Source organism: Falco naumanni, chromosome W (genome assembly GCF_017639655.2).
Source record: "Falco naumanni isolate bFalNau1 chromosome W, bFalNau1.pat, whole genome shotgun sequence".
NCBI classification, from domain to species: domain Eukaryota; kingdom Metazoa; phylum Chordata; class Aves; order Falconiformes; family Falconidae; genus Falco; species Falco naumanni.
In genome coordinates this window covers 8,799,566-8,813,990 of record NC_054079.1, presented here as the reverse complement: position 1 = coordinate 8,813,990, position 14,425 = coordinate 8,799,566, and the positions used below count along the sequence as shown (strand labels likewise).

The window sequence follows — 14,425 nt, the reverse complement described above, 5'->3', positions numbered from 1 at the left end:
TTTTTTTGGGGGGGAAATGAAACTGTACTAAAAAATATCTTTTTTACATTGGTACTTATTTAAAATGAAACACCAATCAAATAAATTTTTTTTTAAATTAAAAAAAAAAGGAATTACTTTAAAGCACCAAAACTGTGAGTATGATCTTACATCGTATATACAAGAAGGCGAGTTTGGTACTTTGTGTACTAGTTTAAAATTCTGAGTCATATTAAAAAACATTAATACATTAAAACCATTAAATACACAGCAATAAACTTGTATTGCAGAAAAGCTGCACTAAAGAAAAAAGAGCAAGAGGCAGACAGTAGATAGTTAAATCTCTTTTTAGTTTTTAGGTATCGCTAGAAATACTTAGGTTTTTTACTTTTTAAAACATGCTTGTTGCTTAATACTTTATAACATTGAGATTTTTAGCTATAGTAAACTTATTGTTTGCAATAAAATATGCATTTAATATGTTCTTTTGAATATAATGGAGTTAAAAAATCTTTCTTAAAGCCAAGCACAATGTACTAGTGTTTAAGACTACCAATAATATTGCACAAAGCTAGTGAATGGCAAATTTGTTTTCTTTTGATTATTTCTCATTTATTTAACAGGCTTAAAAAAGAAGTTAGTTTCATTAACCTTTACTGGCTTCATTCATACAAGAATCTGCAGCCATCTGTATTTCTTGAGCTTTCATCTTAATGATGCTGTATTTGTATATATACAAGATGAAATCCAAAAGACAGCAACCACAGTAACACAGCTGGGAGTTGTTAAGTAAGCATCCCTAATACCCAACACCTATTTCCCAATTCAGAGATCAAAAACAATGTTCCTAAAAGAATCTTAGAAATCAAGCTGGTCTACAGCAAGCTAATTACTGAATAGGTGACAGTTTCTGGAATAAAATCTCTGTAGAATTTGGACTATACTCACCAAAATGGCCATCATCCTTCTTACTCTTTCCAAATGGACACACTACTGCTTAATAGCCTTAGATATCAGCTTCAAATAATACTCTACATTAATATTAGAAACTCAGCAGAGTAAAATTAATTGCTTGGTTATTTTCCATATTAGAGGTACAACAGAGCATTCACATTTCAGAATTGAAATACAATCTTTTCTGTCACATTCTGAAGCTCTGGGCCACAGAATATAGAAGACCTGAATCACAATAAAAATACACAAATGTCAGGTTGCAGATTCACTACAGTCAGAGCTGGGAGTTATGGATTAATAGTCAAATTGAACAGGAAGTGCAAAGAAACATATATACAACAGCCTCTCCCTAAAATATACTGGCATGTCCACCCACCCTCAATCCTAAAAATTCTAACTTTAAGTACATGTATTAGGCAGCAATTAAATATAAATTTACTTTGTAGGAAAAAAATAAATTACAGTATGTTTAGAGGTTAAAACCAGCTATTACTGTATTTCTTACAGCACTGATAGAAATGTCAGTGTGCTTACTACACCAAAGAACAATTTAAAGTCGTTTAGGATGACCTACTATCTGTCAGCTCTGGTAGCATTGAAATTATGCAACACACTCTCCCAGTAAGGTGCTTCTGTTTACTCCTTTTCTTTGCAAGGAGCTTCACCTGTTAACTTGTTACATTAACCCTGTAGTGCTAAACATAATATATTGTCCATGCTTATGGAATCATTACCAGAAATGTATACAGGTAAGTATAGAAGCCCACACTGGAGCAGGCTCCTGGCAGGACCTGTGGATCCATGGAGAGAGGAGCCCATGCTGGGGCAGGTTTGCTGGCAGGGCTTGTGACCCCACCCCATGGGAATAGGCTGTTCCTGAAGGACTGTACCCCATGGAAGGGACCCACGCTGGAGCAGTTCATGAAGAACTGTAGCCTATGGGAAGGTCTCACGTTGGAGAAGTTCATGGAGGACTTTCTCCTGTGGGACGGACCCTGCACTGGAGCAGGGGAAGAGTGTGAGGAATCCTCCCCCTGAGGAGGAAAGAGTAGCAGAGATGTGTGATGAACTGATCACAACCCCCATCCCCCTGTGCCACTCAGAAAGAGGAGGTAGAGAAAATCAGGAGTAAAGTTGAGCCCAGGAAGAAGGGAGGTGTGTGTGGGAAGGTGTTTTTAAGATTTAGTTTTTATTTCTCATTAATCTGATTAGATTGGTAATAAATTATCAATCTGTCTATTTTGCCTGTGATGGTAATTGCTGAGTGATCTCTCCCTGTCCTTAACTTGACTCATTATATTTTCTCTCCCCTGTCCAGCTGAGGAGGGAGAGTGATAGAGTGGTTTGGTGGGCACCTGGCATCCAGCCAAGGTCAACCCACCACAATTACACATGCACAGTTTTCATAGAAAATTGGAGGATTATGTGAATAAAAATGCAGGCTGGAAAATAGGAAAAAAATAACATAAAAGTTGCTTAATCACCACTACTAATTTAGCAATAAGTTTCAGATTAACTGTATAATCTGAATTACCATTCTACATCATAGTTTTATTTTGTGCTACAGCCAAAAATTTGATTAACTCAGTTTTAAAGTGTGGTGTGACTGGAAGTACAGACAAATGTAGAGCAAAAATATACCACAGCTTACAGTACAGGCAATGTCAAATGAGTATGATAAACTTTGAAATTGCTGTTAATGCTGCATGAACACACTATTAGACAGCTTACAACCACACCGTGTAACTTGGGGTTCAGAGAAGTGGTTTAAGAAAAAAAACAGAACAACAAACATTGTTTAGTTTTAGGTCCCTGGAAAGCCAGTATCAAGTGTTTCATAGAGCTGATCTCAGGACAGAAGAATACAGACCTGACAACTAATACACACAGCAAAATTGATACAACTCTGCAATAATGTTGCTCACAGGTGCTTTGAAAATGAATGTTCACTAACTTTATAAATAAGGCAACAAGGTTATGAAAATGCCTGTCGATAGCAAGGATAAAGTGATATCCTTTTGAGATGTTTGATAGAGCTTTAATTTCAGGACAGCCACAGCTCAACAGCTGAAGGGTCCAACAGCTGAGCTGCTAAGGTAAATTCTCCTGTTCCTATTTATAAAAGTAAATGGCAAGACATGAAATCTACTGTTATAAAAATTAACACAGTACATGATCTATTACATGACAGCAGCAATGCATAACTCCACTTATAAAAAACCAACCATATAGTAGTTAGTCTTTCACAAGAGGAGTGGTGAATGGAACACACTACACAAAGGACAGGGATTGTGTATTTCTCAAACAGTGTATGTCATGCTAGTAAAAATAAAATGCTAGTGAAAATTCAGTTTTCTTAGAATTGTAATAGGCTGACTTTACTGTAATATCACATAGAGTTTCTAGATGGTACAAGGCTATTTGTATTTCAGTACTGACATAACTCTTTAGTACTGTGATATCATAAGAGTAGCTGCCTGCAGCCATTAGTCATGAAGTTTAGGATTACTTCTAAGTAAGTATTCACTGCAGTTGAAGTTGTAACTCTCCTTTAAAAAACCTCAGGATCAAAAGGGAATTGTTTTGTTTCAGCCAAGAGACTTTTGGGTATGAAATACAAATATTTTTGCAGCCGCTAAAGGCAATAATAAAAAACAGCAAGAGAAACATGACTTTCACAACTGAAGTATCAGTATGTATAAGTGTTTTGATCTTTTTTAAAGAAGGCTGTTTACAGTAATCAAAAGCCATTTTAAACCAAAAGAGAAAAATAATTTTAAGTATGAAATTACAAAATATTGCTTCTTATAACAAATGATAAAGTACAACAAGCTTGGTTCAGCATAGCTAAATATTATTTTTAAAAAGCATGAAAATGTCTAATTTAAAAAGGTGTAAGACTATAAATAACCTTCTAAAAAGGTGCTGTAGTATGTCTTGCTAAATGTACCATGCTGACAACAAACACATTCTTGAACATGTACTGAATTCAGCTCTTATTTCTCATTGTGCTGTAGTCACTTGTTATATTTCACACTGACTTACACTTCTTCAAACTAAGAAGAAAAAACCAAATCTTAGTTGCACATTACTGAATTTCAGCTACTGTAGTGCAAATAGGAATTCTGCTCATTCTAGAACATCACACTGCTACATAGCAAGCTTCTCTGCAAGGAGCTATTTAATTAGTTTTTTGAGTAGATGATATATTCAGTGCAGTGAAAGGGAGTTTTTATGGCTGGTTTAATGTCTCAGCTGAATCCCAAAGTTACTCTAACAGCAAGTATTCTCCCAGCTCAAAATGCCCCCCCCCCTCACTTAACTGGCCACACATTACTAACGCAAATATAAAAAGTGCTTAAGGATTGGGCATTCCTGATTATATAAAATGCACATCTTAACAACTTAGCTTTCTGCCCAAAACAGAATTTTTGGAACAAATTAAAGAAAGAAGTGACCTGAAAATTAACATTTCAGGCCATTTTCCCCACACACTGAATCATTTGACAAAGAAAGACTTTTTTGACAAAGAAAGCCTTCTATAGAATTGATGGTCAAAACTGCTGGTTCTGAATTTTCAGAAATTAAAAGGAAAAGTAATCTTCAACCAGGTTTTCTTTTCTCACTTCAGTGGCTGTGAATCACCTGTTTGGGGGGAGGGAAGCAACATCTGAAAAGCTAAATGGCTGTACAAATTATCTCTGATCAACATATTTGGCAAATCCAACATGCAATACTGAGCAGTGTCTTTAAAAGCCTTGATTCTCTCTTTGCTCCCAGGGTAATGACACTTTAACTCTGGAGCCAGGAGACACAGAGTATGACCAAGTCTTTTTTTTGCCTTTTGGTATTATTGGCAATGAACACAGATTAGAGCTCGAAGAGGCCCAAAATACTGGATTAGAAAACTATGGAGAGCAAAAGCTCGCTTCTTCAACCAGTTACACTGTCCATCACTCCCAGGAACCTGGGCTTCGCATTACATACAGTACTCTAAATGTATTGTACTGATTTATGTGTACCATTATGTGCACATACACAGATAGGCTTGGGACACTTTTGATAACCAATAACATTCTGTTTTTTTCATATAGAAGCTACCACATCTTTATACTGCTTGTTCATCTGTACTTCAGATACACAGAATGCCTCAACATTTTTGTACATGGGTTACTGTCCATAAGGAAGGAATTGCTCTTAAAAGAAACAAAGTTAGTCGCAACTTTATGTACAAGTTAACTCATAAAGCAGGTAATACAAGTGATGACTATATCTGCAGGAATTAGTTACTATTAGTTTGTCTTGAAACTTCAACAATTAAGGAAATCACTTCAATGTGCATTTTAATACTACTGCTGCACATACATTAAGACACTTTTGGCACTTAATAAACATACGTCATTATATCAGATTTAGCCTCTATTCCTAAGGCAAATAATTACATTACATTTAGCCTATAAGGATGCATATGTATTAAGCATAGTTTGTAACATATGTGCCAATATACTTTTGTATAACTGTTTTCAACCTAAAACCTCTATGCCACTGTTTTTTTTGGATGTGCAGAACTTAGTTAAAAATCAGTAGATCAATCTTTTTAATAAAGCATGGTATTAAACTGATACTATTATAATGAAGAATACTATTCTGCAACTTCTACAACAGACTTTTATTAAGATTTTTCTTCTTGTGTAATAACTACTGAGTAACCAATCTATATGTTCAAGCAAGTACACTCAACTATGTGAAAAGTATTTATTCAGCTGAATTTCATGAGGGCTTTGTCTCAGTCTCTCTGTTCTCTCAGATTATTTCACAAACTTCCATAGCAGGGGCCCTTTTTTCCTTTCTGAGCTGTTAGCTATTTTGTACAACCATTTTTAAGTCAAATCTGTACTAACTGTTAAACAGTCTCATTTCATGAAAACAAGATTGTTTTCATAAAAAAATATGGTATTGGTAAGAGAAAACAGGTCCCAGGTGTGTGAAAAACTGCAAGGAGCACACACTCAGAACTCTGCATCCTGCTTTAGGTCCAAGTGATTTCCCAGGACCTCAGCATTTGACAGGAGAGCATCTTTAAAAGGGGAAAATGCTATAACTGTAGACTGTTAAAAAGGAGACAACAACTGGTGCACTACAGGTACTGACTGAATGGCAGTGATTTTCAGTCTGCACTCTGAAATGATTCTAAAGGGCTGCAAAAGATAGCAGAGAAAAACACATGTATTTATATTATACAGTGATGTACACAAAAGACTTCTAAGAGGATATTCTTCCAATGGAAAACATTTAGGATGTCCACCAACTAGATTAAAAAAAATCAAAGTCACTCTTTGATAAATTCCTTTTTTTTTTTTTTAATGACCCATAGTGTTAGAGTATTCTTTCTAAATAATGCAAACAAGATCCCAAAGAATAAGTTAGGTTTACTAAAACCATAAAGTCAAATCACAAAGTTGAAATTTGCTCAGTTATCTAGGAAATTAAAAGAGAATAATTGCACTGAGAAAGCCAAGTAAATTCCAAGGCATGTCTTTTTTTATAGCTATCATTTCATTTCTGAAGGGCTGTGGTAGCGGGAGTTTTCAGTATGCAAAGAACAGAAAAAGTTAGATCCAAGCAAAATTATTCTCACTTTGAGTTTCAGCAAGAGTTAAGTATACCTCCACTCCTGGATTTTCAACTCCAAAACTAACAGTACATTTGGTATAGAGGGAGTATGACATAATTAAACAGTATTAAATCATTAGTGTGGCCAATGGCTAGTTCATGAAGAAATAAAGGCAACATTTATTTTCCTTCTTAAAAAATGATAAATATAATTAATATTTGAAAATAGCATATCAGTGGAACAGTATGAGACATAGTATTTCATAATCACAACATTCAGCAGATGATGTGCTAAGTCACCATCCCTTTTTAAACAGCTGTAGCACTTTATCAATAGTCACTCTCCAGCTATGGTAATAACTAACCAGGATAGAATAGCCTGATTGTAAACATCCAAAAAGGTTATCTTTTTTTCTACTGCTACCTGTGTTGCAAGGATTATAAATATTGATCTCCCATACTCTTGAAATAACCTTTCATCCCTAAACAAATGTTGAAATTCTTAAGAGATTGTCATACCTCTCTTTTCTCCAATTTTTAAATACTTGCAAATAAGTTTAATGGAATCTTTTATTTAGCCTTAAATTCATCCATATGCCAGTAGCAGAAAAGAACTGCCACAGAATAATAGTGCTATATGGTGGTGTTGTAATCAAGAATCTCTTTGTGCTACTGATGGAGCCTTAATTTTGAAAACACAACTCTTGCTGGTTTGTTCTGAAATCAACTTCATCTGCTGAAGTCTAATATCTGTACTTTCAGGCACTATAGCTTAATATAATGCAAGTTCACAGGATTAATATGAGTAACAGAAGTATAAACGATATTTGTATATTTGCTGTTTATAGTCTAGAAATTCAATTAAGTCTGTGTTTACAGATTGAAATCAAGCTAGCAAAGAGTCAGTCACACAAGGTAACCAATGAGATTTCAATGTGTTCAGCAGTCAAATCTCATCATCCATCACTTGGTGCTATTCAGTCTGAAGTGATAAACATGCTAAATTTTTACAAGGCCGGAAGTAATTAGAAAATAAGTGCAGGGTGCGTCCAAGAGAGATTGTGCTGCTTTGTTACTTAAAAGCTTTTTGAAGCAATTTGGTAAGATGCAAACAGTCCCTTCAAATTTAGTAAATAAAATAGAGCTTTTTATAAGAGCAGTTCTGTCACTATTCAGCAAAAGAATTCAAACAATAAATGGCTAAGATGTTGCCTATAAAAAGTTTTCCTTACTATAAACTTTAAATTCCTTTGAAAACTCAGTGATACTAAATTAATCTGTGCATGTTTTACCACATTGGATGTCAGACAGTTTAGTCACATTCATAGAAAGTCTCCTAGAATGCATAACCTGAGGCTTAGCAGCTATTGCTATACAAAAAACATTGAAGAAATATATTTTCTTAAATGTAGATTAATTACAGTTTAATTTTCCCAGTCTGTGCAAGGCAAACTCTCCTCTTCATCCTCTGATTCAGGTGATGCTTCCTTAATTCGTCGCAATGCTTCATGGATGCTCCTTGTCAGAGGGTCAGTATTGGGCAGAATTGTAAAGGATTCTCTCAAAACATCTTTCTGCACTTTCTTCAGTTTCACCCCTTTCCTGATCTGTGTCAAGATGTTATCGCTATCTTCTTCATCGGGAAAAGGAGGGAGATGTCTCTGCTCAACTTTTCTTAAGTGAAAACTGCCACGCTTCAAGGAAGCTAGCACTTCATCCATTGGGGAACTCACTGCAGAAAAATCAAAAATCCTTCAGTATCATTTCTACTAAATTTATTCAGTCTTTTGTACTGCCTTCCCCTTCTATAACAAGGTCTTACAGCTATTGCCTGTCTGTGTTAGTGCTGGGGTTAATTCTCTCCTAATTAATCAACCAAAACTCTGGTAAAACAAAACAAAACTTACATTCAAGATTAGTCCCTGTATCCGCTGCCTTCTCCCTTTCTCCCTACTATATTTGTGTGCTGTCTGTGGGTATGATTGTTGCAGACTCTTGCACCACAGACTATCACCTGTATTATCTTCTTTTCACTTTCTCCTCACCACAGAAGGCAGCAGACTTGACTTCTCTGAGACATCTCAGGCCCAGCCACCATGGGTTTATGAAAGGCAGGACCTGCTTGACAAACCCGATCTCCTTCTGCAACAAGATGACCTGCCTAGTGGACGAGGGAAAGGCTGTGGATGTTGTCTACCTGGACCTTAGTAAAGCCTTTGACGCTGTCTCCCACAGCGTTCTCCTGGAGAAACTGGCTGCTCATGGCTTGGACCGGGTATACTGTTTGCTGGGTAAAAAACTGGCTGGATGGCCAGGCCCAAAGAGTGGTGGTGAATGGAGTTACATCCAGTTGGTGGCTGGTCACAAGTGGTCTTCCCCAGGGCTCGGTATTGGGGCCAGTCCTGTTGAATATCTTTATTGACAATCTGGACAAGGGGACTGAGTGCACCCTCAGTAAGTTTGCAGATGACACCAAGTTGGGCTGGAGTGTTGATCTGCTGGAGGGTCGGAAGGCTCTGCAGAGGGATCTGGACAGGCTGGTCCGATGAGCCAAGGCCAATTGTATGAGGTTCAACAAGGAGAAGTGCCGGGTCCTGCGCTTGGGTCACAACAACTCCACGCAATGCTACAGGCTTGGGGAAGGGTGGCTGGAAAGCTGCCTGGAAGAAAAGGACCTGGGGGTGCTGGTTGACAGCCAGCTGAACATGAGGCAGCAGTGTGCCTAGGTGGCCAAGGTGGCCAATAGCATCCTGGCTTGTATCAGAAATAGCGTGGCCGGCAGGGAAGCAATTGTCCCCCTGTATTCGTCACCGGTGAGGCCGCACCTCAAGTACTGCGTTCATTTTTGGGCCCCTCACTACAAGAAAGACAATGAGGTGCTGGAGTGTGTCCAAAGAAGGGCAATGAAGCTGGTGGAGGGTCTAGAGCACAAGTCTTATGAGGAGCGGCTGAGGGAACTGGGGTTGTTTTGTCTGGAGGAAAGGAGGCTGAGGGGAGACCTTAATGCTCTCTACAACTACCTGAAAGGAAGTTGTAGGCAGGTGGGGTAGGTCTCTTCTCCTATATAACAGCAACAGGATAAGAGGAAATGGCCACCAGGGAGGTGGTGGAATTGACATCACTGGAGGTGTTTAAAAAATGCGTAGATGTGGTGCTTAGGGATGTGGTTTAGTGATAGACTTGGCAGTCCTGGGTTAACGGTTGGACTTGATGACCTTAAAGGTGTTTTCCTACCTAAATGATTCTATGGTTCTACAGACCAAAAAGTATCCACATACAATTACTGTGATAGTCCCATACCATAAGTTTAAAGGAGACTGTAGTATTTTCAATTTTATCATTCTGTAGCTCTATTATTGTTTTAGCCTCCAAATTTATCTTCCCTATTACTAGGTCAAAACTGGATTATACAGACAATTATAATTTCTGAAACCAAGTAACCTCCTATCAGGCAGGTAGCAGAACTTTTTGAACAAGATGGCTTTCCTGTTTGCACTCAAGAAAATCAAGACAGCTCCAATGAATCCAACATAATGAAGGTGTATATATATTACTTTATATTTCTTGACTTTTAAACTCAGGTAATGAGTATGCATCTTAAGTATTGGACTGTGAAGTCACAGAAATGCAAGCACAGAGAAGAGCCTACATTCTCAGCACTTGCATTTTGTGGCTGATTTTACCTACTGTATTATTATTAGTATGTGCCAGTGAGGGAAGCAGCAGTACAGTCAACTGCAACAGCATGCATTTTCCTGCTCCTCTGGATTCATGTTTGTACCAGCACCTAGTCACAACATGCCTATGTAAATTCCCTTCCTTTATAATTATTTAAAACTGAGAAGTAAGAGTTAATACTTTATCACAAATCCTTCCTTTATTACCAATTTGAAACTAGTTCTCTGCAGAAATAAAAATTGTGCTTTGGATCTTTGAAGAGCTACAAGTAGGTAAGATCTCTATGTCAGAGAATGCACTATAATAAAGCACAACAGTTCAAAATACCTCCCACACACTAGCACATACGACGTGCATCACGTATCAATCAACAGATGAATATCCATCTCCAGGGTTCTTTTTTATATTTTTGTATATTTTTTAAAAGATGTTTTGCATTTTTGAGTGGACTTTGTCCATCAAACTAATGGCCCAGACAGTTGGAATAGACATGAGGAAAAGAGAGAGATAAGAGGAAAACAGAACTGCACATTTGAAGGAGAAAGGAAGAACTGACTGTAAAATACTCATCTGTCAGAGACACAAATTTCTGAAGTCACTTGGAGACTTGGAACATCTTGGGGAATACAGAGCAGCAGGTAGAGTACTGCTGCAGATATTAATGATACTCTTAAGAGGGAGGATATAATTTGATTATATATTTGTCATTTTATGATTATATATAGTCAAATTGCACACAAAACATGTTTTATATAAAATTGAAAAATATCAGAAAAATAAACAATAGGACTACAGAAAAATAAACATGGAGCATTGGCAGCATCAAAATTGATAATGAACTTAAGACACTGTACCTGCGACTTGCAAGACTCGTAAGACCTTAAAAATTCTACAGCTATTCAGTTGCCTCAAGGTTTTTCAGTCATTTAAGGACAATTCTAGAAGAAACACTCCTTGTTTCTGCCTGACAGATGAAAACAGTTCTAATTTTGATTTTATCTGGATGAGGGAAAAGGCCAATTGAGGGATGTTTTCTGTAGTTGTAACTGACAGAGCCAGATAGAGCTTTAATAAAAGGTTATTACAACCATATTACAGTAGTGTGAACCAGGGCACACCTGAGGTACTTTTTCTCAGTGACTTCCAGTAAAACAGTTCAGCTGAGCGCTTTTGAAAATCCCATCTTTGACTTTCAAATAAAAGCTTTGCCCTAATATAGCATGTTTCATCGAAACATCAAGATTATTTTGTTCAAACGTGGCTGCCATTCTCCCCATTTTATATATGGGATAAAGGATAAACAGTTAAAAACAAGTAGCACAGAATCACAGTGAAGGTGTAACATCTCCCAGCTCAGCCCTGTGCTCTATTCATTCACCTCAGTTTCCAGATAAGTTTTTGATCTTTTAAACTATTTATTAACATGCTTTGCTGAATGATTATAGATTTAATTCTCAGTTGTAGTTAAATGTATATATTCTTACTCAGCTCTCAAGGGGACTTGAGAGTTTGTGAATTTTTGTATGAAAACTTGAAGAAACCTTGAAGAAAGCAGTCTCGAGGTTTCCTATGTCCCAAGACAAGTAATCATTTTACTAGGTCATAAATTATGTAAAATTCTGTTATTAAAAAAAAAAAAACACTGTGCCCTCAGGTGAAGCATATAATATTTGCAGTGCTAGCTGTAAACGAGATAGGAAAAAATAAACTTTTAGGCTATGTTTAGCTCCATTTTCCAGCTAGTCTAATGTGGTGTATTGTAAGATCAGTTTCACAAGTGTTTTCGGCCTAACTGAACAAGTATACCGCACGCTGTCATACAGATCTTAACATTTCTTTGAGTTGCCAACATTTGTCAACTGAAAAGGTTTTAACAACTTTCCCATTAATAATTATAAATAAATCACAGCATACACTTCTCTATATAGCAATTCAAAAGAGGAATTGATATGCATTACAATTAAATACACAGAAATTAAAACATTACCTCTCCTCCTGTGTAAGCCCTCTAGATCACTGGTCTTCTTAAGCTTCTTCTTGGCACTGACTAGCTGACTGCTGTCAAACAGACATGCTGTTGGGACACTGGAAGAGTGCTGGACTCCCTTCTCCTCACTCTGATGTTTAACAAAACTGTCGCTTTTCTTTAAGGATTTGGTGTCATCTTCCTTGGAGGGCAAAGGTGGAAGTGGAGGTGGGGGTGGTGGAGGCAAAGGGGGTGGAAGCGGTACTACAGTAACAGTCTCTGGTTGAAGCTCATTACTGGCAAGTGGAGAAGTACTAACATGAGGCAGTTCAGAGGTAACACCATTGGGAGGTAACAAGATAACTTGAAATTGTTCGAAGCTTGTGGATTCCTGCACTTGCAAAGGCTGAACTGTATTTTCCAAGTCTACCTCTTCACTTTTCTCTTGGATTTGTATGGTTGCTGGCAAAGATTTAGGCTGATCTACATAGGACACTGAGCTGGCTGCACATTGTCTTCTTGCATGAGCCAGTTGTAGTCTGGTTGATTTAAGTATTACTTGCCCAGGGTACCGCTAAAGTGAAGAGGTTATTTACAATTAGATAACTACATGCAGCACACTATTTTAGATAGTAAGTACTCGTCGTTAGGGTTTGCCTTTCTGACAAATAGAATTCATCTAATTTTTTCATTCATTTTGCTCTGGGCATAAACCCAAAGCAAATATATCCTCACCATTATGCAAAAATGATCTGTTTTCTTAATTTTTATTCTTGGTTAAGCCATAATTTACATGTGATTGGCCTAGTCAAGGATATACATGGGTTAAAGTTAGGATTTCACTAAGAACCAGATTGTACATTTGAAACTTTTTTCTGAAAACTAAAATTCAAAATTCACTCTTGCTTCCCTTTTCTAAAATTGGCCAGTGGTGCTCTGCAGTAACGTCATCTCTGACCTAATATGCTGGCCTTAGATATGAATCATACTGCTTAAAAAGGTCTCTCTTGAAAATGTCAAATATTTTGAGAATTTCCAAAGTGTTTTTAATGTAGTTCTTATATTTGCTACTTCAATATCTGTCTTTTCAAATTAGCTTCATCCATAGCCATTTTCATGCAAAAGTAAAAATTGCTTCTGAAATGCTGGTCTAAAACATTTTAGACAATTGTGGCAGGTCTAAAGCAATAGAAATCATATCAATATAAACACACTCATACATAAAGTCAGTTCATTAACAGGTGCTGGTTAAAATAAGTAAATCTGCTTTAATTTACAGAAGCTATGCAATTCAAAAGCCTTGCAAACAATAAGGATATGAAGAGTGTACTGCTAAACAAGACAGCTTTCCAGTAAAGAAACTTCTCATATCTATAATTTTTTTATGTATTCAGCAAAACAAAACAAGTCTTCACCAATTAATATTTTCTATTTTCTTGCACTTTCATCCCTCTCCTTATTCTCTCCCCTTCATTCCATCTTCTATTGATTTTCTCATACTTACATTGTAATAGGAAGGGGCAGGTATTGGGAGGTGTTATTGCAATCAGTGGTAGTGGGGGTATGTCAGATGATAATGGTCTTTGTGGGAAACACCATTCAGATCATACTTCTTTTTGAAAAATTTGCTATGTGTCTTGTCACAATGTGTAGATGTGACAGCAAAACAGAAGCTTATTACGACACTGGGAACACAACGTCCAAAGAAATTTACTACCACCAATGACATATTTTTTGTAAATTTTCCAAAGAACACTATACAATGACAGGGAATAGCTAATAGCATAGTATAGTCCTGGAATGAGTGAAAATTTCTTTTGCAAAAGAAATTGGCAGAAAAGAACGACTCTTCTTCTGTTACCTGTTTAAACATGCGAAGTCTGTCTAGTGTTTTCTGTCGTTCCTGACTAACCCAGGAGCTCTTTCTTTCCTCTTCATCATGTAGCTGATCTTGCTTCTGGGAAAATATATGTAAAACATGTAAATATCACATCCAATGCTATGGTTAGCATCATTAAAAAACCCCACAAACCTGAATTGAAATAACTCTTCTACTAATTGTTAGGAATTACCTAACAATCTACTTCTCAAATAAACACATTTCTAACCTTCAGAACTTTGGCTTTGTCTTCCCCTTAAAAGAATATTATGCGTTTCATGTTTTATAACCTTGAAGAAATGCAAAGCTCAGTAAAGAAAGATTTCAATCTGGAACTGGAGCACTTGAAGACCGGA

The 14,425-nt window shown here is 36.8% G+C and overlaps 1 protein-coding gene across 1 annotated transcript in view; it reads right to left on the bottom strand.

Annotated features, from left to right (window-relative positions):
* Positions 1–2,266: 2,266 nt before the first annotated feature.
* The window catches only part of LOC121080534 (junction-mediating and -regulatory protein-like), a 123,173-nt gene continuing 111,014 nt past the window's right edge, over positions 2,267–14,425 (bottom strand). The window contains 3 exon segments of the mRNA XM_040578607.1: positions 2,267–8,278; positions 12,212–12,764; positions 14,052–14,147. Coding sequence (XP_040434541.1) covers positions 7,971–8,278; positions 12,212–12,764; positions 14,052–14,147 — 957 coding nt within the window. The 3' untranslated portion in view covers positions 2,267–7,970.